Genomic DNA, 23,604 nt, shown 5'->3' on the forward strand with positions numbered 1-23,604 from the left:
TCGTGTCCAAAATTCCCCGTCAGTTCACAACTTCTTATTTAACGGCTCCACTTTATTGCACAGAAATTGCACGATGGAGTAAGGAATTAAGAAAAAGTTTATTTGTGGTCCAATGTAAGCGTTACGTAAGCTTTTCATCACTCAAATACAGTATGCATTTCTAACAGGCCAATTTAAGCAAGTGATTTTAATGAAATGCATGAGATTAAATGTGTCTCACCAGGCTCCAAGTCAAGCTTGCAGAGGAACTGGAAAGCTTGAGGGTGATCACAACCACTAAAGTATGTCTTGGGCACACATTACTTCACTTTGTAAGATCGGTAAACTATGCCAAAAAAGTATTTAGTTCAACACCAATTGGACAAGTTCTCCAATTTATAAAGATGAGGTCTGCAATTTTCATCATTATCCCTTACCTCTGAGACAAAGTGAAAAAAATATGAAAATGAGTTTTAAAAAAATGTATTAGCTAATTATAGCATTTAGTCAAAAGTTAATTTCAAAACTGGTATACACCTTTTGTTGGCAATGACAAGAGGTCAAACGTTTTCTCTAAATCTTCAATGTTTTCACACATTATTGATGGTATTTTTGCCCATTCTTCCATGCAGATCTTACCTAGAGCAGTAATGTTTTGGGCTGTCACTGGGTAACACATATTTTCACCTTCCTCCAAAGATTTTCTATGGGGTTGAGGTCTGGAGACTGGCTAGGCCACTCCAGGACCTTGAAATGCTTCTGAGCCACTGCATCATTGCCCAAGGTATGTGTTTGGGATCAATGTCATGCTGAAAGACTTGGTAACATTTCAGCTTCAATGTCCTTGCTCACAGAAGGAGGTTTTATATAAAAATCTCACAATACATTGCCCCATTCATTTTCCTTTACAAATATCAGTCATCCTCATCCTTTTGCATAAAAAAGCCCCAAAGCATCATGTTGCCAGTAGGTATTGTGTTCTTTGGATTGAATTTAGCATTTTTTGTCCTCCAAACATGACAGTTTTTAACCAAAAAGTTGTACTTTGGTTTCATCTGATTACATAGCATTCTCCCAAACTTCTTTTGGATCATCCAAAAGCTTGCTAGCAAACTTCAGATGCTCCTGGACATATCCAGAGTTCATACACTTCCAGAAACTCAAAATTCCATGAATTTTCCATGACTTTCCAAATATTAAATACAAAATTCCATGACTAATATTGGATTGACTGATTGTGGTAGACAGCAATATTTCAGCTAGGTCGTGTGTTTTCACTGAAATAATAAGTGCCAAAGCTTATCAATCAAGTAGGCACATCATAATGACTGAAATTTATGGCTATTAAAAACAAAAAAACTATAATTACATGTTGAACATATTTTCATCTAAGGTTAATGTTATGTTGCCTATATTTAAAATACAGAATTAGCTATTTATGCACTGTATTGTCCGTGCTTTCATCCTCGATCAGGCTGTGCCAAGGTGGAATTTTACCATTATACACCATGTCATTCTGTACTTTCTACTTTGGCTTCAGACCAGACCTCTTTTACTTAAACTCTACGCTGCCCAGACTGTGTGGGTGGACGGTGTTTGGAATTAAAGTATAAGTGTACGCCTTTAAGAGCCGAAGGTGGGCGGAGTCAGGTAAACTATCAGGAGACTGTGTGCTTCCCTGTTGGAAAAAAAAAAAAAAAAGTCAGGCTGTGGTTTACTGCTGGATTGGTTTTCATGTGCAGAGAATGTCTATGTATTTCTACTCATAAATTTTACGCAAGTGATTTTTTGTGCTCGATTGTGCGGATTAAAGAGTGCGATTGCGCCAGTCAAGTCACAGTGACTGAAAATTGTATGACATTCCCTGACCCAAGGCAAATATTTTTTATTTACGGGACTTTCCAAGACCTGGAAAAGGCAACGTTTCTTTCCATGATATTCCATAAATTCCCTGACCCCTATGAACCCTGCATATACTGGGTAAAGCAGGGGGACACATATGGCACTGCAGGATTCAAGACACTCGTGGTGACGTGTGTTACTGATGGTAGCCTTTGTTACTTTGGTCCCAACTCTCTGCAATTCAGTCACTAGGTCCACCCCCCCCAACCCCTGATTTATGGGAGTTTTGGTAACTGTTTTAGTGATCATTTGATCCCACGGAGTGAGATCTTGTGTGGAGTCCCAGATCGAGAGAGAGTAGCAGTTGTCTTGTATGGCTTTCATTTCCCAATAATTTTTCCCTCAGTTGATTTCTTCACATCAAGCTGCTTATCTATCGCAAATACAGTCTTCTCAGCTTGGTGCAGGTCTACAATTTTTGCTTTGGGTGTCCTTTGACAGCTCTTTGTTCTTAGCCAGAGTGAAGTTTGGAGTGTGACTGAGGTTGTGGAGAGGTTTCTTTCACACAGGTGCCATTAATATAGTTAACGAGTGAAGGACAGAACATCCTCTTCAAGAAGAACCATAAATCTTGCTTGTTTGACCAAATACATATTTTGCACCATAATTTGCTAGTTCTTTCAAAAAATTTCTGGATTTTTTTTTTTTCATTTTGTCTCTCACAGGTGACATACATCTATGATGAAAAGTACAGGGCTCTCATCTTTATAAGTTGGAGAACTAGTAAAATTAGTGGCTGACTAAACACTTTTTGTCCCACTGTATACACTGGCGACAGGCCCATCTGAGCAATTGATTTTACTGAAACAAAAGATTAAATGTGTCTCACCGGGCTCCAAATCAAGCTGGCAGAGGTACTGGGAAGTGCTGAGGGTGACCACAACCACACGATGCCTGAGGATATCATCCCTTGTGGGCATTTTGAAAGTGACCTGTGTGTTGGCGATGAGACAGTACTGCTGAACCACTGGGTGGACCGTCTTCACCCAGCGATTCCTAAAGTATACCCTAGAAAAAGAAAAAATTCAAATGAATGAATGAACATTTGGCCACTTGGGGATCACTGATTATATGGATATGTGGACAAAACTGTTGGTAACCCATGGTTCATAAAAAAAAAAACAAAAAAAACTCTGTGGTCACAAAATAATTTAATGAAATTTAACAGATGAAAATCAAGACTGTTTTTGAAATGCGAACAGAATTATTTTTTTAAAAAAACTAATCAAACAGGCATGCACAAAAATGATGGTAAGCAACTTAATATTTTGTTGCAGAAACTTTTTAAGGCAATCACTGCAATGAAATAATTTTTGTAATTTTCAGTGACATTCCTCCACCTCAGCAGGTATTTTTCACCCGCTACTTCCACAGATGTTCACAGGAATTGGGATAAAAACTCAGAAGGCCAGAATAGATGAGTGTTTTGCTCTCAGCCATTCTTGTGTATTTTTAGCTGTGTTTTTGGTCATAATCCTGTTGCAAGACCCATGACCTGTAACTGAGACCAAGATTTCTGACAGTGGGCATCACATTTCTGTCAACCATACTTTTATAGATATTCTTGAGAATTTATTGTACCCTGCACAAACTCCAGACACCCATGCAAGATTGAACAAAGCAGCCTCAGAATTTAAGAGTATTATTATCCAGAATTAGAATCATTCTCCATGTATATATATATATCTAAAAAAAAAAAAAAATTAAAAAAAAAAAAAATTATATATATATATATATATATAATATATATATATATATATATATATATATATATATAAAAATTTTCCCCCCCGGTAGTTGGAGTCACTCCTTTAGTCTATAGAGGGTGTCACAGCATGTGACTAAAATGGACCAATCAAGAGAAATTATCTTGGCAGCTTTCTCCACGGAATAATTTGTTTGACATGTGCGTGGCAAGTGATGCAGAGGTGCTGCGCGGGACAATGCATAGGACACGTGATGTAACGCGGGCATTGTCGAGCGCGTGAGATTATAAAGAGGCCTTAACTCTGAAGAACTTGGTCATTTGGAGAGCAAAAAAGGTCAGCTGTGATAAAGGATGCCCCCTGAAATCCACATTCATCTTCACAGTCTTGAGTGTGTTCAAGTCCAGGTTGTGTCGGCCACACCAAGGCTCCAGCCGCTTCACTTCCTGACAATATGCAGACTTGTCACAGGTCTTTGACTGATAAAGGGTGGTATCGTCTGAAAACTTCAGAAGTTTGACAGAAGGGTGAGTTGAGGTTCAGTCGTTTGTATAGAGAGTGAGAGGACACATTCTTGGAGCGGCCCAGTGCTGGTGGTACCTGTGGGTGGTGTCCCCCAGCCTCACCTATAGTTTCCTGCTCACCAGAAAGCTGCAAATCCAGCTGCAGGTGCCTGGGATGATGCTGAGTTGGAGAAGCTTGGAGAGGAGGAGTTCAGACGTGATGGTGTTGAATGCAGAGCTGAAGTCCATGAACAGCTTCCCGCACTGTCGAGGAAGTCTAGGATGAAGGGTAGTCTCATGTTGACTGAGTCATCCACAGACCTGTTTGCTCAGTAGACAAACAGCAGGAAGTTCAGCATGGTCACGACATGGTCGAGGTGGTCCAGCATGAGCCGTTCAAACGACTTTATGACAAGAGATGACGGGGCAATGGGTCTGTAGTCATTCAGACACGAGACTGCAGGTTTCTTGGGGACTGGGATGATGGTGAAGCATTTGCGACTTTACACAGTTCTAGAGACCCACTGAAGATCTGTATGTGGCGAAGCAAACTGGTCCGTACAGAATTTGTGGCAGGATGGGGACACAAGGCCTTCCGCTTTGAAGATCTTTTGTTGTTTGAAGGTGTTTCATATCCTGTTAGTGGATGGTCTGTGAATGAGTTAGAGGTGTGATGCTGGTCGGTGGTGCAGCTAGGTGGGTGTGGGGTGTAAATGTGTCCTTCTAAATGTGCAGTAGAACTTGCCCTTTATTAAACTCTTCTTGGGGGGGATTGTCACCTGAAGTTGGTTATTGATTGTAATCCAAACCAAAGTTACCAGAAAACGTTTTTCTCAAACTTTTCTGCACAATTTCTCTTTGCGATGACAAACTCTTGAGTGAACTAGATCCCGGAGCAATTATGTAGGGCTCTAGCCATACACCTATAGATGTCCACTGTATTGTGCAAAATTTCTTTGTTGGTACACACATATTGGATAGAGGATGTGAAACAGTCCACATCTAGGCCAGTGATTCCCAAGCTTTTTTGAGCCAAGTCACATATCTTACATTTGAAAAATCTCACGGCACACCACCATAAGTGTCGCAAAAGTGGACACACAAGTCAATTACATACTTTCTATCAATAGAAGACTATTAATTTGTTCAGTTTGTCTTTAAATGCCACTGACATAGAAACATGAACAAATACTTTTGTTGTTAATAATATTCTTACCAACTAAGTGAAATTTGATCTTTTCCCCACAGCACACCATAAGAGTTCTTACGGCACACTGGTTGGGAACCACTCCTCTAGGCTGGCACTTGAAGTTTCAAAGAGATTCCAATTTGTGCAGTTTAAACAATCTTGAAATTCCAAGTTTGCTTCGTAGGTCAAACATTTCACAGTTTTTACCACAGTAGTTCCACTTTTAAGTTTATTTGCCTGCATGTTTATATTAAGTGAATTAGGCAGGGATCAGACAAGTTCAGGGGTACATGGAGGACAGGGGCTACCGCTCCACGAGTGACTGTTTTTAATTCAACATTATTTACGCAAGCATGCGCACGCACGCACGCACGCACACACACACACACACACACACACACACACACACACACACACACACACCACACACACACACACACACACACACACACACACACACACACACACACACACACACACACACACACACACACACACACACCGCAACTGCCATGGAGAAAGCAAAAAAGAGACCGTGAATAGAAGTCCAGCTTGCTAGAAAATGCCTTTACGTATGTGCCACACCTGAATGAAGCGATAAGCTGCCTTTTTTTTTTTTTTTGGCACGCCGTCGCACGATCGACCAAAACTGCCTTGCGATCAACAAATTTAGCACCCCTGGTATACAATGTAACCAAAGTTTTTTGAGAAATAATTGAAATGTGTTCATATATATATATATATATATATATATATATATATATATATAAGTGACAGCTTTTAGAAATACATTTAATTTTATTCATCAACCTATGAGATTGGCCCAAAAAAAATTGTGACTCACGTGTATCTTGTAGTTCCTATGACTATGTCTCTTTGTCTTGGTGCCACTCTGCTGTAGCGTCTTTTTCCACTGAAGGCCATGTTCTTGGTGCTTTCTTCCAAGTGAAGAAGTTTTTGATCGTAAACAGATTTTCTTTCTCCAAACTTTTCATCACTTTGGTAAAAATTAATCTTGGTCTCATTAGTCTAGAAATTTTTCTTCTAAAACTTTTGTCACTCATCTATGTACTTTTTCCCCAAATCCAATCTGGCCTTCTGCTGATCAGTGGTTTGCGTCTTGTGGTATGGACTGCAGATTTCTTCTCTCTAAGTCGTCCTCAAACAGAGGATTGTGATATCTTCACCCCTGTCCTATGAAGGTAGGCACTGAGTCTTGTCTTTGGGTCTTTTTTTACAGCTCTCAGCTGCTGATGATACCCTTGGGCAACCTGTTTGATGTCTGTTGCTCAGTATACCAGTAGTTTCTTTTTCAGGACATTCCAAATTGTTGTACTGTGATCGATTTTCACTTTTCTCTGTTTCAAAATAGTTTGCTTTTCTCCTATAGATAGCTCACTGGTCTACATGTTTGCTTAACACCAAATGCAGTTTACAATGGTGAAATCCAAAGCTAAGAACAAGCATTATCCAATGTTTAAGCAGTCAATCTAAAATTCAGCATCTGAGGATCTAAAAACACCCATCATACACATGTTCTAATAATTTTGTGCACTTGAAAAGAGGGTGGGTTCAAACAAAAGGTGATCTGCCACGAGATAACACATCTCTCTATAAATACAACTAAATAAAAGCAGGAATTCTGAACTTTAGTTTCATAATCATCTTTTTATCAGAAACGCAAACGACTCCAGTATACAACAAAAACACAGGTAGTGACCTTGCTGTTCCAACACTTTTAAGAGAACTGCATGTAACTGTTGAATATGGTGGTCACAGTGTAGCTGTGTTAAGATACTCCGCTTTAACACCTCATTTAGTGTTACACTGTGCATTTGGAAATTCACCATGGCACCCTAATCTTTGGAACTCCTTTCATTTTAGTTTGACGTATGTCTGAGATAGCGAGCATGTCAGACAAAAGCACCAACGGTATGTTGCAAGTGTCACATAATGTTTAAGTACACAAGTACAACAAAAATGACACCATAATTCACGCCGACATCGCCTCAATGAGGAAAAAGTGCCTAAAACAAGTACGCCTCCTAAAAACCTTATCCAAAGTATTTGGAGAGAATGATTTAAATGGGGAAAAATAAACTGACTGTGCTATTGCTACTTTTATTGTCGTCGACATGCGACGCTTTTCTAACTTGGGGAAAACATCAGGTTTCACAACAAGTTATGTAGTGGACTCAGGAAGACCGACTGCATCACTAACCTCCCCATTGCTCTGACTTGAAACAGCTGGACATCGAGGGCTAGGCAGAAGTACTTGACTTACGGCACTACATTTAAGTGCGGAATGGGAGATGAAAACCAACATTCTTTAGACACACCTCCTGATCAGTAACTACTCATGACTTAAAGGTCTGAAAGTAGCTGTAGAAGCTCATGTAACATTTGTATGGGTACATCTCATTCAATTACAATATGGAAGAAAATGAAGTTTTTTCAAAACTCATACATTACATAGATCAGTATTGGATACTGCCCGCAGGCCACACCCGGCCTGTTTAAAATTTCAACCCGCCCTGCCAAACATTGGTCCAAAATCATGATTACATTCATTTGACCATGTCCTGTAATGTCAAGTGGTTCCAAAAGTCTGTGCTGTAATACCCACTGGTACCAACAGGTTATCCTGTGATGTCTAGTGGTTCCACGAGGTGGCGCAATAGGTACAGTGATACATTGACTTGACTTTGGCTGTTCTGTTTTCATTCTGCTACTGCTGTAAACCTTTATTCAACCATGAGTAGGCCAAAGAAAAGAAAAGTCGACAGTGAGTGCCAAGTATGTAATACAGAATGGACTACTTAACTTCTTGGTGCCAAGGGTGGCACAACCTGTTATTCGGTTCAAGGGGGCGATTCTATTTTCATAGAGGGTCAGAAAGGTTTGGATTTTTTCTGTCATTTGAAACGGCATTTTGTATTTCCTTGGGTTGTCTCAGAGTGATATTATAATTGGTTTGATGATTTGAAGCCTTTGTGAGGTATGTAAAAAATTGGGAAGGGGTGAATACTTTTACACATCACTGAGATACATATACGAAAAACAGTTAACTGAGTGTGTGCAATGCAACTGAGTTTCACTTTTTGAATTGAACAATATAAGTAAATTAAGGTCTTGACATGATTCTAATTTATTGAGACGCTTGTAACTATACCTATGATTACTTACAATGACAGGAGTTAAAATAATTCTGTCATAGCTGTTGGAATAGTTATGACTTATTTTCTCAGGAACTATTTGTAAAATATACTCTGCTGCTAAGAATGCGCTGCAAAAGATGGGTGATTTCTCCATCAAATACATTTTTTAAAATCATTTTTAAATGCTGGTAATTTTAATTAAAGTTAAAAAAGGCCAACTTTTTTTTTGTATCAACAAAATATCGAACCATGACACAAAAGTATTGAACAGTGAATTTTGTGTATTGTTGTAGCCCTAATGTAAGTACTTCTAAAAAACTATTTTGTGCTTTTAATTTAGCTTTAATTGGATTGCATTTGGAGAAATAACTTGGCCATAGAGTTTCATTCAGTTGAAATTAAAATATGCAGAACTTAATGGTATGTCAAAAGAAGCTTGTATTGCACCTCAGCCAACATGTACTTCATGTGAATATCTATACCTGAGAGGTCTGGCATGTGGATTGCCTGCTTCAACATAAGGATGAAGGTAGTCCTTAATGTAAAGGTCAGCTGCACTGTTGGAATGGGTGCAGATCAGAACCCTGTAGAGACAAAAGACAAGCCAGAGAGAAATCACCCATTACACTTGCAGCAAATGCTCTGTGGCAAAATTATTTTCCCGGTAAGTCTTTTAAGCCTACTAAATGCTGGCTTTCTTACACCATGCAAAGAACAAATACTTTGCAAGTGTAATGAAGTTTAAATGTTTATACACAATTATACCCAATTAAGCGTTAACTGCTGAGCCAACTTTAATTCCGTTGCAAACTAATACATTAGCATCTAGTAAAGGTAGTAAATCTCCAAGATGAACCAAAGTGTGAAGTCCACTTTGTTAACGAGATTCCTGAAATATAAAGATGATCTTGAGGTAGGTTTCCAGTATATTAGTAGTGAGTAAGCAACATAAAACGGTAGTAGTTGCCATTATTCACGAGGGTTACGTTCCTTACACCCCCGTGCATAAAAATCTGTGAATAATGGATGCAGTATTAACACACTTGTAGCACTGTCAGCATGGAAGCACATATTTTAGTATGTATGTAAGCTACCATATGATGGCGCTGACGAGGCAGTGAGGAACAATTCCATGTTCACAGCACATCACATCAAACCACAGCAAACAGAATAGAACAATCAGCAAATAATATAACTCAAAGAATAACTCACAAAATAATTGACAACACATTCCTACTATGCTCCCAGCATGCTTTACTGGGACCATCTTAATAGCATTTAAGGTGCATGTTTTGTCAATTATTTCATCAGTCATTCTTTTGTTGTATTATTTGATAGTTATGCTACTGTTTCCTGTGGTGTGATAATTTTAGTTTCGTCGTGACACCATGAATGTGTACATCATCATTGTCAGTAATGCCATATTAGAGATTTGTCATGCACTTCAGACTCTGCGGTGCATGACAGGGTACACAGAATTTATTGCCAACTGTCTGAACCCATAGGTAGTTGAGGTTGCCTATCTCGAATTCACGCAACAGTATCAGCAGTGACTGGAATTTCCACAACACGAGTAAGCGATATTTTAAAAATTATGGTCTCTCTTCATCATCCCATTTTTTTCACCATTTTCGATTACTTGAAATAAAGATTTATATTATTATTGTTCCTACTAAAAGCAGCATTTGCATAATCGATGCTTGTTCAAACAAAGTCCCAGCCAGGCAAATTGTCATATGAGTATATTTTCTTATTTTCAGGTTATTAACACATACTGCCTATAGACTGCTTGTGAGCTGGTGTTGGGGAATTGTAGGTAGAAATAACCACATGCCACTTCCATTTGCTGTGTGTCAAAGATTTTTGACATCTTTCCTAATCCAGATGGCCAAGAGTACACAGGATTTAAAAGGATGTAAATGTTGATGGATATGTTTGTAAATGAAATAAACAACACAGAACTAAAATCATGGCATTTTTAATTGAACTCTATGCTTACATACAGAGCAGAGTCTTCTGTCACATAACAACCCAGACACCTTCCGCCAGCTGTTCCATCCAACTTGGACCCGTTTCTTCACTTCCTTACCACACTCATCATTGCTCTGGATTGTTGACCCCAAGTATTTGAAGCCGTCCTCCCTTTCCTCTCTTCTCCCTGGAGCCTCACTCTTCCCCCTTCACCCTTCTCATTCACGCACATACAGTGAAGAAAATAAGTATTTGAACACCCTGGTATATTGCAGGTTCTCCCACTTAGAAATCATGGAGGGGTCTGAAATTTTTATTGTTGGTGCATGTCCGCTGTGAGGGAGATAATCGAAAGAAAAATCCAGAAATCACAATGTATGATTTTTTAAACAATTTATTTGTGTGATGCAGCTGAAAATAAGTATTTGAAGAACTGAAAAAACCAATGTTAATATTTAGTACAGTAGCCTTTGTTTGCAATTACAGAGGTCAAACGTTTACTGTAGTTGTTCACCAGGTTTGCACACTAGGATTGGATTTTGGCCCACTCCTCCACGCAGAACTTCTCTAGATCAGACAGGTTTCTGAGCTGAGAAACACGGAGTCCCAGCTTCCTCCAAAGATTTTCTATTGAGTTTAGGTCTGGAGTATGGCTAGGCCACGCCAGAACCTTGATATGCTTCTTATGGAGCCACTCCTTGGATTTCCTGGCTGTGTGCTTCGGGTCATTGTCATGTTGAAAGACCTAGCTACGACCCATCTTCAAAGGAAAGGAGGTTGTTCCCCAAAATCTCACAATATATGGCCACGGTCATCGTCTTCTTAATACAGTACAGTCGTCCTGTCCCATGTGCAGAAAAATACCCCCAAAGCATGATGCTACCACCCCCATGCTTCACAGTAGGGATGGTGTTCTCGGGATGGAACTCATCATTTGTCTTCCTTCAAACACGGTGAGTGGAATTATGACCAAAAGGTTACCTTTTGGTCTCATCCGACAACAAAACTATTTAGCATGACTCCTCTGTATCATCCAAATGGTCGTTGGCAAACTTAAAACCGGCATTGACAAATGCTGGTTAAAGCAGGGGAACCTTCCGTGCGATGCATGATTTCAAACCATGACGTTTTAATATATTACCAACACTCAACTTGGAAACGGTGGTCGCAGCTTTTTTGAGGTCATTAACCAAGTCCTGTTGTGTAGTCCTGGGCTGATTCCTCACCTTTCTCAGGATCATTGCGACACCACGAGGTGATATCTTGCATGGGGCGTCACTCCGATTGAGATTGAGCCTCATGTTTAGCTTCTAACCCTTTTCTAATGATTGCTCCAACAGTGGACCTTTTTTCACCAAGGTGTTTGGAAATTTCTCCGTAGCCCTTTCCAGCTATGTGAAGTTGTACAATTTTGTCTCTGGTATCTTTGGACAGCTCTTTGGTTTTGGCCATGTTACAAGTTTGAGTCTTACTGATTGTATTGGGTGTACAGGTGTCTGATAGGTGTTCAAATACTTATTTGTGGCTGTATCACAAATAAATCGTTTAAAATCATCTTGTTGCTAACACCAGACTAGTGCTAATTACCAGGCCACACTAACGTAATGATGAATAACTGATTATTCACAAAAAAGAAAAATACAGTACAGAAGAAAAACAAGCTTAACAGCAAGAAACCAGGCATGAGGATTTCGGCAAGTATGGTAACCGATCTTTCGGTTCCGTTGCTTTTTTTCCTGGGAAACGATTTTTCGGTTCCCATTGATAATGCTCATGGGAACCGGTTTTTACATGTACTTCAGAATAAAGCCTTAGCAGGCATGAGCATTTTGTCTTTTACGCTTAGCAACCGACATGTTTGACAAGCGTTTGGGTGACCCGGATATGAATAACTCGACCTTGTGCATGCGTAGCGCAAAAGTGGAAAACCGGTGCCATTTGTAAAGTACACTGACAAAGTTGGGCGTTTTAATCATTAAAAATAAAGGGGTCCATGTAGGTTTGTTTTATACAGATTGTTGTATTTCGTTGAGAACTTGTTTTACATTCCACACATGGGCGAATTTTATTAAAAGTAAGCCCTGAGATCTGGGAAACGGACTTTCAGTTCCCTGTTTTCTTAGGCTGGGTAACGACACGGTACCGGAACGATCGTTTCCGTGAAACGCGCATGCTTGAGAAACAATGTCAACCGAGGCAAAGCAAACATAGCAAGGAAAAAAAGCGTCTACATTGTACTAGAAGTGAGAGAGAATTCCTTGTGTTCATGCATTGGTGGTTCATGGAAATTCTGTAGTTATACTTTTTTTTTCCTGTCAAAAATATTCAGTGTTTTAATGTTCAGACATTGGAGAGCTTCACTAAACAAAAATATTGCGTCAGTCATTGTGTTGCTTGATCGGTTTTGTTCTGCTTTCTGACTAAGGCCGTCTTCTCAGTTTTTTTTCCTACAGAAACAGATTTGGCTGAAAGTAGCCTATATTTGGCTGTTTATTACTAAAGAATGGTTAAAGACATACTTTTTTTCTAATGAAAGAAGAGAGTCTGACTTTTCTTTTGGTATTTTTGTTGCGTACATAATCATAGTTCACAATATTCTGTGGGGCTTGAAAAATAAGTGAAATTGCTCAAATATGCCTGGAGGTCTATTGGTTCCCTGCTTAGGAAATGGCTGGATTAATGAGTTAAGAATGCTGATGGGAAAAATTGGTTTGGAATTCTAACAGTTGTGAAGAAAATACTGGCCAAGAAGTGGTACAAAATATTAATCACACACCTGCTGGTTTCCTGGCGCAGAATGTGTTTGACAGCCTGTGCCAGGGTGAATGTTTTGCCAGTGCCATAGGGTCCAATGATGAGTACTGGGGGCAGGGGGATAGAGAGAGGGGTGGTGATGGCAAGAATAGCCTCTTTCTGCTTGGCATTCAGACGAGGATCCAGCTGTTCATCCCACTGCCTGTGGGTAGAAAAAAAGATGGGCCATGGAATTATTAAGTTGAAATAAAGACCGGGAAAGACTCTGTCAAAAATTCATGTCTTGTTTACTTCAGTCCAGAAGCAACCGAAAAACACAAAAATGTAAACAACACTAGGAAGCGTCATACCGAGGACATATCTTGGACAACATAACATTATTTGATGTTTTGAAGTTGATTTTTAAGCGTATTTAAACAACAGATTGCATATTCTTCCAACTCCGTTTTCAAATTTTTGGACTTGTTCTTTCTTATACGAAGAATATTATTCATCTCTCACAACAGAGATGGGGAGTCATTGAATTTCAGAAGCACATTCCATTCCTTCCTCATGAAAGAATCAAAATCTGGGTCCTTCAATAGTGACATATACTGTAGAAGCGCCATGTTGGTGGAGGAAATTTTTAGATTAAGAGAAATTGGTACGTGATCGCTGATGATGATCAGATGTATTTTGGGAGTCTTTGAGCTGCCCAATAGTTTGAGAAAAATCCCAATATCCATATACAGTGAATAAAATAAGTATTTGAACATCCTGCTATATTGCAAGTTCTCTCACTTAGAAATCATGGAAGGGTCTGAAATTTTCATCGTAGGTGCATGACCACTGACGATAATCTAAAAAGAAAAATCCAGAAATCACAATGTATAAACGATTTATTTGTGTGATACAGCTGCAAATAAGTATTTGAACACCTGAGAAAACCAATGTTAATATTTGGTACAGTAGTCTTTGTTTGCAATTACAGAGGTCAAACATTTCCTGTAGTTGTTCACCAGGTTTGCACACACTGCAGGAGGGATTTTGGCCCACTTCTCCACACAGATCTTCGCTAGATCAGACGGATTTTTGGGCTCTCGCTGAGAAACACGGAGTTTCAGCTCACACCAAATATTTTCTGTTGGGTTTAGGTCTGGAGACTGGCTAGGCCACACCAGAACCTTGATGTGCTTCTTACGGAGCCACTCCTTGGTCTTCCTGGTCGTCGTTTGCTCCAATGTGCAGAACCCCCCCAAAGCATGATGCTACCACCCCCATGTTTCACAGTAGGGATGGAACTCATCATTCGTCTTCCTCCAAACACAGTTAGTGGAATTATGACTACAAAGTTACATTTTGGTCTCGTCTGACCACGAAACCTTCTCCCATGACTCCTCTGTATCATCCAAATGGTCATTGGCAAACTTAAGAAGGGCCTTGACATGTGCTGGTTTCAGCAGCGGAACCCTCCGTGCCATGCATGATTTCAAACCATGACATCTTAGTGTACTACCAACAGTCACCTTAGAAATGGTGGTCCCAGCTCTTTTCAGGTCATTGACCAAATCCTGTCGTGTCGTCCTGGGCTGATTCCTCACCTTTCTAAGGATCAGTGAGACCCCACGAGGTGATATCTTGCATGGGGCTCCACTCCGATTGAGAGTGTCCGTCATGTTTAGCTTCTTCTATTTTCTAATGATTGTTCCAACAGTTTTTTCACCAAGCTGCTTGGCAATTTCTCCGTAACCCTTTCCAGCCATGTGCACGTCTACAATTTTGTCTGTCGTGTCTTTGGACACCTCTTTGGTCTTGGCCATGTTACAAGTTTGAGTCTTACTGATTGTATGGGGTGGACAGGTGTCTTTATGCAACTAACGACCTCACACAGGTGCATCTGATTCAGGATAATACATGGAGTGGAGGTGGACTTTTAAAGGCAGACAGGTCTTTGATGGTTAGAATTACAGACAGGTGTTCAAATGCTTATTTGCAGCTGTATCATACAAATAAATCATTTAAAAAAATCATACATTATGATTTCTGGATTTTTCTTTTTAGATTATCTCTCGCACAGTGGACATGCACCTACGATGAAAATTTCAGACCCCTCCATGATTTTAAGTGGGAAAACTTGCAATATAGCAGGGTGTTCAAATACTCATTTTCTTCACTGTGTGTGTGTATATATATATATATATATATATATATATATACACACACACACACACACACGTGGATACTCGGCTCTCGAACATCTGTTTTCATACAAATCGGTTTTCTAAAGAAAATTTTGAGATTTTTTTGCTTCTGTTTTCAAACAATCGGTTCTTGAACGTCCTGACCAGCTGACCCACGATGATTTTTTTATAGTGAACCCCTGAGAAAAAACGGAAAAAAATATAACACGCGACGCAGCCAGTTGACCCACACACGAAGCTCTTTGTGTATAACGCAGCCTCTGCACATGGACGTGTCCCGATAGTGACTTTTCTTCTGATTGAGCAATATTAACCCCCAATAATGGCTCCAAAGAAGGCAAGTGGAACTGCTGGTGCTGAAAAAAGGAAAGGGGTGCGTTAAAACTGTTGACTTTAAGAAGGAATTGAGAGCCAAATATGAATCTGGTGTGCATGTTTATGAGCTATTGAGGGAGTATGGCATGGCAAAACCGACGATCAGCAACATTCTGAAACACAAGGATGTCCAAAAAACAAGTGATGTTGCTAGAGGAGCAACCGTGTTGAACAACCACAAGCCAGAGATCCTGGAGGAAGTCGAAAAGTTGCTTCTTATTTTCATAAATGAACAGCAGTTAGCTGGGGTTAGCGTTGGCGAGGAAGTGATTTGCGCCTAAGCTAGAAAGCTGTATACAGATTTAAAAGAAAAGACCCCAGTCGAGTTCCTGAGGTTTTTTTATTTAAAGCAAGTCGAGGATGGTTCTAAAAATTCCGCAAAAGAAGTGGGATACACTCCGTTGTTTGCCATGGGGTGGCTGCAAGTTCGGACCAGGCTGCCGCGGAAAGGTCCAAAAGCCGAGTTTGCCCCTTTCGTCAAGGCCGAGGATTACCTTCCCCAGCAAGTTTTCAACTGTGACGAAACGGGCCTATTCTGGAAGAAAATGCCATGAAGGACCTACATCACGCAGGAGGAAAGGTCACTGCCAGGTCACAAGCCAATGAAGGACAGGTTTAGCTTCTTTTATGTGGTAACGCGAACAGCTGTTAGTGTACCATTTAGAGAATCCCCGTGCATTCAAGCAAAATAACATTATGAAGCATACATTGCGTGTTATGTGGAGGTCCAAGTGCAAGGCTTGGCTGACCCGGCAATTTTGTACCGAGTGGGTGCATGAGGTGTTTGCTCCGACCGTGATGACCTATTTGGAGGAGGAAAATTTGCCCTGACAGTGCCTTCTGCTTATGAACAATGGACCTCCAGGTTTGGAGGAGAACCTAACAGATGAATTTGAATTAAAGTCAAGTTTCTTCCTCCTAACACAGTAGTGACCTCGACACGATGCGCCTCCAGACTTGATTCAGCCCATGGACCAGCACGTCATCGCCATTTTAAGAAATTGTATACAAAATTTTTGTTCCAAAGATGCTTCGAGGTGATGAGTGACAGGTAACACTTAGTGATTTTTGGTAAAATCATTTCAACATATACCACTGGATCACCATCGTCGACAAAGCTTGGAGCCAGGTGACACACAGGACCATGAACTCTGCATGGAAGAAATTGTGACCCGAATGTGTTGCTGAGTACGACTTCGAAGGTCTTGCAGCTGTCCCAAGGCCTTCAGCAGCTGCTGGTGGCAACATGGGGTCTCCACAGGATTGTCAACTCATCCATGAAATCGTGACAATAGGCCAAAAACTTGGTCTGGAGATGGACACTGATGATGTTGAGGACCTGCTGGAGGACCATTGTGTCGAATTCACTACTGAAGAACTCCTGCACCTTCAAGAGGAGCAGAAGACGGAGGAGATGTCGTCTGATGAGACTGAAGGCAGGAAGGATGTTTCAAGTGCCGATATAAAAGCTATCTGTGCCAAATGGAATGACATCCATAATTTTGTCGAACTTCATCACCCTAATAAAGCTGAATGTTGCAGAGCACTACAAAATTTTAATGTTATGAGCCATTTCAGAAAAGTGCTTAAAAGATGGCAGAAACAAACGACAGATTCGTTCTTTATGAAAAAGGGGCAAGTGACCCCCACCAAAGACATTTCAAACAGTTGATTGTTTTGCATTGCTTTTTTCTTTTGTTCCATTAACCCTACCTAGTTACAAGTAAAAATTGTTGTACATGTTACTTTCTGTGCAAATAAAAAATAATGTCTTTGTTTTTTAATTTTTTTTTATTTTTATATCATTATTGCATGTTTAAAGTTATTCTGCAGAGCTAGTTTCTGTAGCCAGGGATTGCCAAGGCACCCACCTTTGGCCACCACACATCTCACGTTGCACCTGATCCCTGTGGCCCCTCTCAAAGGTGGTGAGCCCATGGAAAGGGAGACCCATGTTACCCTTTCGGGCTGTGCCTGGCTGAGCCCCATGGGTGTAGCCCCGGCCACCAGGCGTTTGCCTTCGAGGCCTACCTCCAGGCCTGGCTCCAGAGGGGGACCCTGGTGATCCGCGTCTCGGCAAGGGAAACCAAGATCCAATTTTTGTAGTCATCCAAGGGGTTTTGGAGTAGTACTTTGTCTGGTCCCTCACCTAGGACCTGTTTGCCAGGGGTGACCCTACCAGGGGCATGAAGCCCTAGACAATTTAGCTCCTAGGATCATCGAGACACACAAACCCTCCACCACGATAAGATGACAGCTCAAGGAGGGGCAGTATTCCCCCGGAGACAGGAAATGCAAGTTGACAGTACTCAGCATGATCCGAAGTGATGCCAAAAGCACATGTTCCAAGTTGCTTCACATACTACAGGCACATTTACGTCAAAGGTCATCAACATCATGAGCCATGTCAATGGAAATTCAGTGACACTGAAAACATTTCTGGGATATAACACAGGTAATGTTTCAGTATCTTACTATAATAAATCTGAGATTGTGATTTACTTTGACTTGATCTAAGTTCTAACAGACTAGTCTGTCCATATAGCTACAGTGAAGAAGATGAGTATTTGAACACCCTGCTATATTGCAAGTTCTCCCACTTAGAAATCATGAAGGTCTGAAATTGTCATTGTTGGTGCATGAAGAAAAAATCTGAAATCAATGTATGATTTTTTTCAACAATTTATTTGTGTGATACAGCTGCACATAAGTATTTGAAGACCTGTCTATCAGCAAGAATTCTGAAAGTCAAAGACCTGTTAGTCCGCCTTTAAAAGTCCACCTCCACTCCATCTATTATCCTGAATCAGATCCACCTGTGTGAGGTCGTTAGTTGCATAAAGACACCTGTCCACCCCATACAATTAGTAAGACTCAAACTTGTAACATGGCCAAGGCCAAAGAGCTATCCAAAGACAGAGACAAAATTGTACAACTCTACACAGCTGAAAAGGGCTACGGTGAAAAAAGGTCCACTCTTGGAGCAATCATTGGAAAATTGAAGAAGCTAAACATGGCGGTCAATCTCAATCGGAGTGGAGCCCCATGCAAGATATCACCTCGTGGGGTCTCACTGATCCTTAGAAAGGTGAGGAATCAGCCCAGGACGACCAAGGTGACTGTTGGTAATACACTAAGACATCATGGTTTGAAATCATGCATGGCACGGAACGTTCCCCTGCTTAAACCAGCACATGTCAAGGCCCTTCTTAAGTTTGCCAATGACCATTTGGATGATACAGAGGAGTCATGGGGAAGGTTTTGTGGTCAGATGAGACCAAAATTGAACTTTTTGGTCATAATTCCACTAACCGTGTTTGGAGGAAGACAGATGATGAGTTCCATCCCAAGAACACCATCCCTGCTGTGAAGCACAGGGGGTGGTATCATCATGCTTTGGGGGTGTTTTTCTGCACATGGGACAGGACGACTGCATTGTATTCCAGAGAGGATGAACGCGGCCATGTACTGTGAGATTTTGGGGAATAACGTCTTTCCCTCAGTCAGAGAATTGAAGATGGGCCATGGCTGGGTCTTTCAACATGACAGTGACCCGAAGCACACAGCCAGGAAAACCAAGGAGTGGCTCTGTAAGAAGCATATCAAGGTTCTGGCATGGCCTAGCCAGTCTCCAGACCTAAACCCCATAGAAAATCTTCGGAGGGAGCTGAAACTTCCGCGTTTCTCAGCGACAGCCCAGAAACCTGTCTGATCTAGAGAAGATCTGTGTGGAGGAGTGGGCCAAAATCCCTCCTGCAGTGTCTGCAAACCTGGTGAACAAACAAAGGCTAGTGTACCAAATACTAACATTCGTTTTCTCAGGTGTCCAAATACTTATTTGCAGCTGTATCACACAAATCGTTTGGAGAGAAAAAAAAAAAAAAAAAAAGAAAAAAATCATACATTGTGATTTCTGCATTTTTCTTTTTAGATTATCTCCCTCACAGTGGACATGCACCTGCGATGAAAATTTCAGACCCCTCCATGATTTCTAAGTGGGAGAACTTGCAATATAGCAGGGTGTTAAAATACTTATTTTCGTCACTGTAAATGCAAACGGTCATTCACTCCACTCCAGTGGTACTGCGTTATCTTGAAGTTTAAAGCTTTTCCGCTCTACATGCTTTAGGAAGATATAGATCATCTACTGCTAGCGTTCAATGGATTGACAATAGATACCGTCGTAAAATACGGTAGATTATAATACATCATGATGAAATAAAATTATTTTATAAGATGAATACTTAGTTTGGAAATTGAATGTCTATTGACCTCTTTAAAAATGTCTCAGTGCAATGTCAATAAATTATGATTATGGTATGAAGTACCAACTACATACTCAGTAAGTTAGTTTAAGGTCTTGAGATTCCATCCCTAATCACACCTGCAACTTTAACTGCGGGCATGACTGGTGGACCACACCCGTACCTTTATATCTGCGGGCATTAACAGACCACACCTGTACATTTTTCAAATGTGACTGTGTGTGCGTGCATGTGCGTGTGCATGTGTGTGTGTGTGTATAGCAATACTTGGGACTACACAAAGACAATATTATAAAAGACTACACAAGACTGAACTTCAGTTACTGCTCTTTTTACTCTTCAAAAAGCTGCTAAATATTGGTTAATGTTTTCATTGCTTAAAAAAATACTTAAAACTTTCACAATGAAGACTTTGAACAGTCAATGCAAATGAAAGCACTTCCTCCGTAAACTCAAACTGGCCAACCAGACAGCACAAAGGTAACACGTCCTACACTGTATATCATTAATTGTGGATATGATATGAAAATGTGGATATCATGTGAAAACTTAAATAAGTGATGGCATTCATTTTCCATCAGCAAATCCAAAATTGATGAAACTTTTCTACAGTCAGTGTTCTTTTAAGTGTTCAAAAGTTTATATATAATCAAAAAAAAAGCTTGTGGTTCCAATATTCCCAGCAACCCCCCGACCCTAACATTTTTACACCACGTAATAAATATGTCAGGGGCGTGGTTCTCCACAATCACATGTGCACTGCTGCGGAAGCACAGGGTTAAGTCAGGTGTTTGACAGCAGCCACGGAGGACGGCAACATGACCCTGTGCCACTTCCTCGTGCGCGCTGCTGCACCTCGTTGCGTCTTGATTATATTGTGCATTTAAGCCTTGTTTTTCATGCCACTCGTTGCAAGATCATTGTATTTTATGTATGTGTGTTCATGGGCATCAGCTAACGTAACCTCGTCCCATGTCATAGTGTTACTGAGCCATATCAAGTCATGTTTTCATGTTTTGCCATGTCCAATTTTTGACATTGTTTCATTTTTTTGGACCAGGCCTTTTGCCTTGTGATTTTTGTATTATCCCCCTGTTGGTCTACCATTCTTTGTATGACCTCTGCCTGGCAATAAACCTTCCTAAAATCCACTCTTACACATCAGCTTCTTGAATCTGGGTCCTACCCTCAGTCTTGTTTATTTCAAGTTTATTTATCATCTCTGCTGAGATTCCGGTGTTGCAAGAGAGGGTGAATTAATGATAACTTACAAGAAAATAGTGGCACCATGTACTGGAGACAGAGTAAAACTATTTTCTAAAAATAATGTAAAAAATGTAGGAAATCAGAAGCACAATGTTTTTTTGGAGGGGTTTATGAGTGTAACACTTTAAAAATATCAGAAAAATTAATGGATTGCACCAGAAGGTGGAGCTTCGAGATCATATTTCAGGAAAAACTACTTTCCTAACATTGTTTTTTGTCATCAGAAATGATATGAAACTAAATCAGACTGTTATCATTTAACCGAGCAATGAAAAGTGATAGGGAAGGTTGGAACTTCTTACCCATTTTATTATATGTGAGTGCTTCCAGTTACCGTAAGCCATTAACTGGAAGGGTTACATAGAGTACCTGTAAAGGTGTGAACTTTTCTGACATAGACACCACCTTTACTGCTGAAAAACACCCTTTGGGTTGTGTTTCCCATAACAGCGTATAATTAAGATGATGAGTAGCACATGACTAGAGAGTCAAGCTTTTGGGGCAGTTGTTTTTTAGTGTGATTAAAAATTATAATCAAAATTTCAAGTAGCAACTGGAATTGAATTACATACATTTATCCGGGAATATAACTGATAAAAATGACTTAAATTTTATACATAAATTACATAGTACTACAAGTCATTCTTCACAGACTAACACTGCTGATGAATGTGGTACCAATTCCTTAAGTTTTTCTGATGCTTGTACAACTACTATACTACAATTTTTATTATCTTCCCAAACTTGAAAAAATTCAAGGGCAATGTAAGAAATGGAACCAAGATGAAGCACAAGCTTTGCAAATTGTATCTGGCTTTGACTCCAATGATTAAAAGATTACATACAACTTTACTCTCCGTACCTGTCCAACATCAGCAAAGCATCTAAAGCTGAACGTGAAGTGTGTGTACAATGTGAATTACCTGTTGGGGCTCCAGGGTATGGTTGGGACAAGGGTAACATCAGGGAAAAGAATTCTATTGTCTTTACTATCTTTGATGCGATCCAGGGCATAATGCATCTCACACAGCGGAAGCCTATTCAGCTGGAACTGGAGCTCCACCTGGTGTAAAGAAAACACCATCATTAGCTAACTAAACAACAGTTTTACAACCTTTAACACCAATAAGATGTTAAATGTGAGCCCTGTAAGAAGGAAAATAGGGTCTTAAAACGAATGGCTAAAATGAACTATAGATGTCAGATGAAGAGGAATACTAGTATAAGGCAACACGGCTGAACTGACTCATTGATGCTGAGCTCACACTACATTACATTTTTTTGTTGTTCACCTCAGTTGTTATGTCAGATTACCAAACATGTTGTAAATTGTTCCATCTCGGACCAGGGAAGTGGCCACACTATATCGATCTGAGACCTATCATTGTGTGAGAGCACAGACCGACAGCACAGGTCTTCGGAGAGTTGGGACAAGAAGAAAGACTTCAGGCATTAGGGAAACAATTTGTAGGCATGCAGGACTGTAGGACAACTGTGAGTAGCATGAGGCTAACCAGCGGTTGTCTCCGCAGGAACAAGTGAGAGTGTGGCACTTGTATTGGCTGTGCGCCAGCCATGTCAGTGAAAATTTGTCCATGATCCATTTTTAGTGTTCAAATTATTCATGTGAATTCAGCATTGAAGAACTAACAAGAAATGATAAACTATCAGCCAGAAGCAACAAGTTCTGCTTGCACACTAGGTAGTTAGAGAGTCGTTTTAATGACTGCCATTACAGAAACTTGGTCCTTAATAGGCATTCAGAAGGGAAACATTCACAGGCAATGCTGAGAGTCAAGAAATAACAGAGCAATCAGATGATACATTACTCATTGCTAAATTTTTCCTGATATCATGTTGGCTTGCAATAAAGACAGAACAGGTCACATACAGTGCCTTGAGAAAATATTCAGTCCCGTAGAACTTTTCAACCATTTGTCACATTTCATGGTTTAAAACAAAGATATAAAATTAAAATTTGTCAAGAATCAACAAGTGGGACACAATCGTGGAGTGGAACGAAATTTATTGGGTATTTTATACTTTTTTTAACAAATAAACTGAAAAGTGGGGCGTGCAATATTCTTCAGCCCCCTTTACTTTCAGCGCAGCAAACTCAGTCCAGAAGTTCAGTGAGGATCTCTGAATGATCCAATGTTGACTGATGATGATAAATAAAATCCACCTGTGCGTAATCAAGTCTTCATATAAATGCACCTGCTCTGTGATTGTCTCAGGGTTCTGTTTAAAGTGCAGAGAGCATCATGAAGACCAAGGAACACACCAGGAAAGTCCCAGATACTGTTGTGGAGAAGTTTAAAGCCAAATTTGGATACAAAAAGATTCCCAAACTTTA

General features: G+C 40.2%; 1 protein-coding gene across 2 annotated transcripts in view; it reads right to left on the reverse strand.

Annotated features, from left to right (window-relative positions):
* The window catches only part of helz (helicase with zinc finger), a 130,324-nt gene that overhangs the window by 42,366 nt on the left and 64,354 nt on the right, over positions 1–23,604 (reverse strand). For both annotated transcript variants that reach the window (XM_061828683.1, XM_061828684.1), the window contains 4 exons: positions 22,172–22,311; positions 13,185–13,364; positions 8,920–9,021; positions 2,711–2,889 (listed from right to left, as the gene is read on the reverse strand). In XM_061828683.1, the coding sequence (XP_061684667.1) occupies positions 2,711–2,889; positions 8,920–9,021; positions 13,185–13,364; positions 22,172–22,311 (601 nt within the window). The remainder of the gene's footprint in view (positions 1–2,710; positions 2,890–8,919; positions 9,022–13,184; positions 13,365–22,171; positions 22,312–23,604) is intronic.

Source organism: Syngnathoides biaculeatus, chromosome 9, assembly GCF_019802595.1.
Source record: "Syngnathoides biaculeatus isolate LvHL_M chromosome 9, ASM1980259v1, whole genome shotgun sequence".
NCBI lineage: Eukaryota > Metazoa > Chordata > Actinopteri > Syngnathiformes > Syngnathidae > Syngnathoides > Syngnathoides biaculeatus.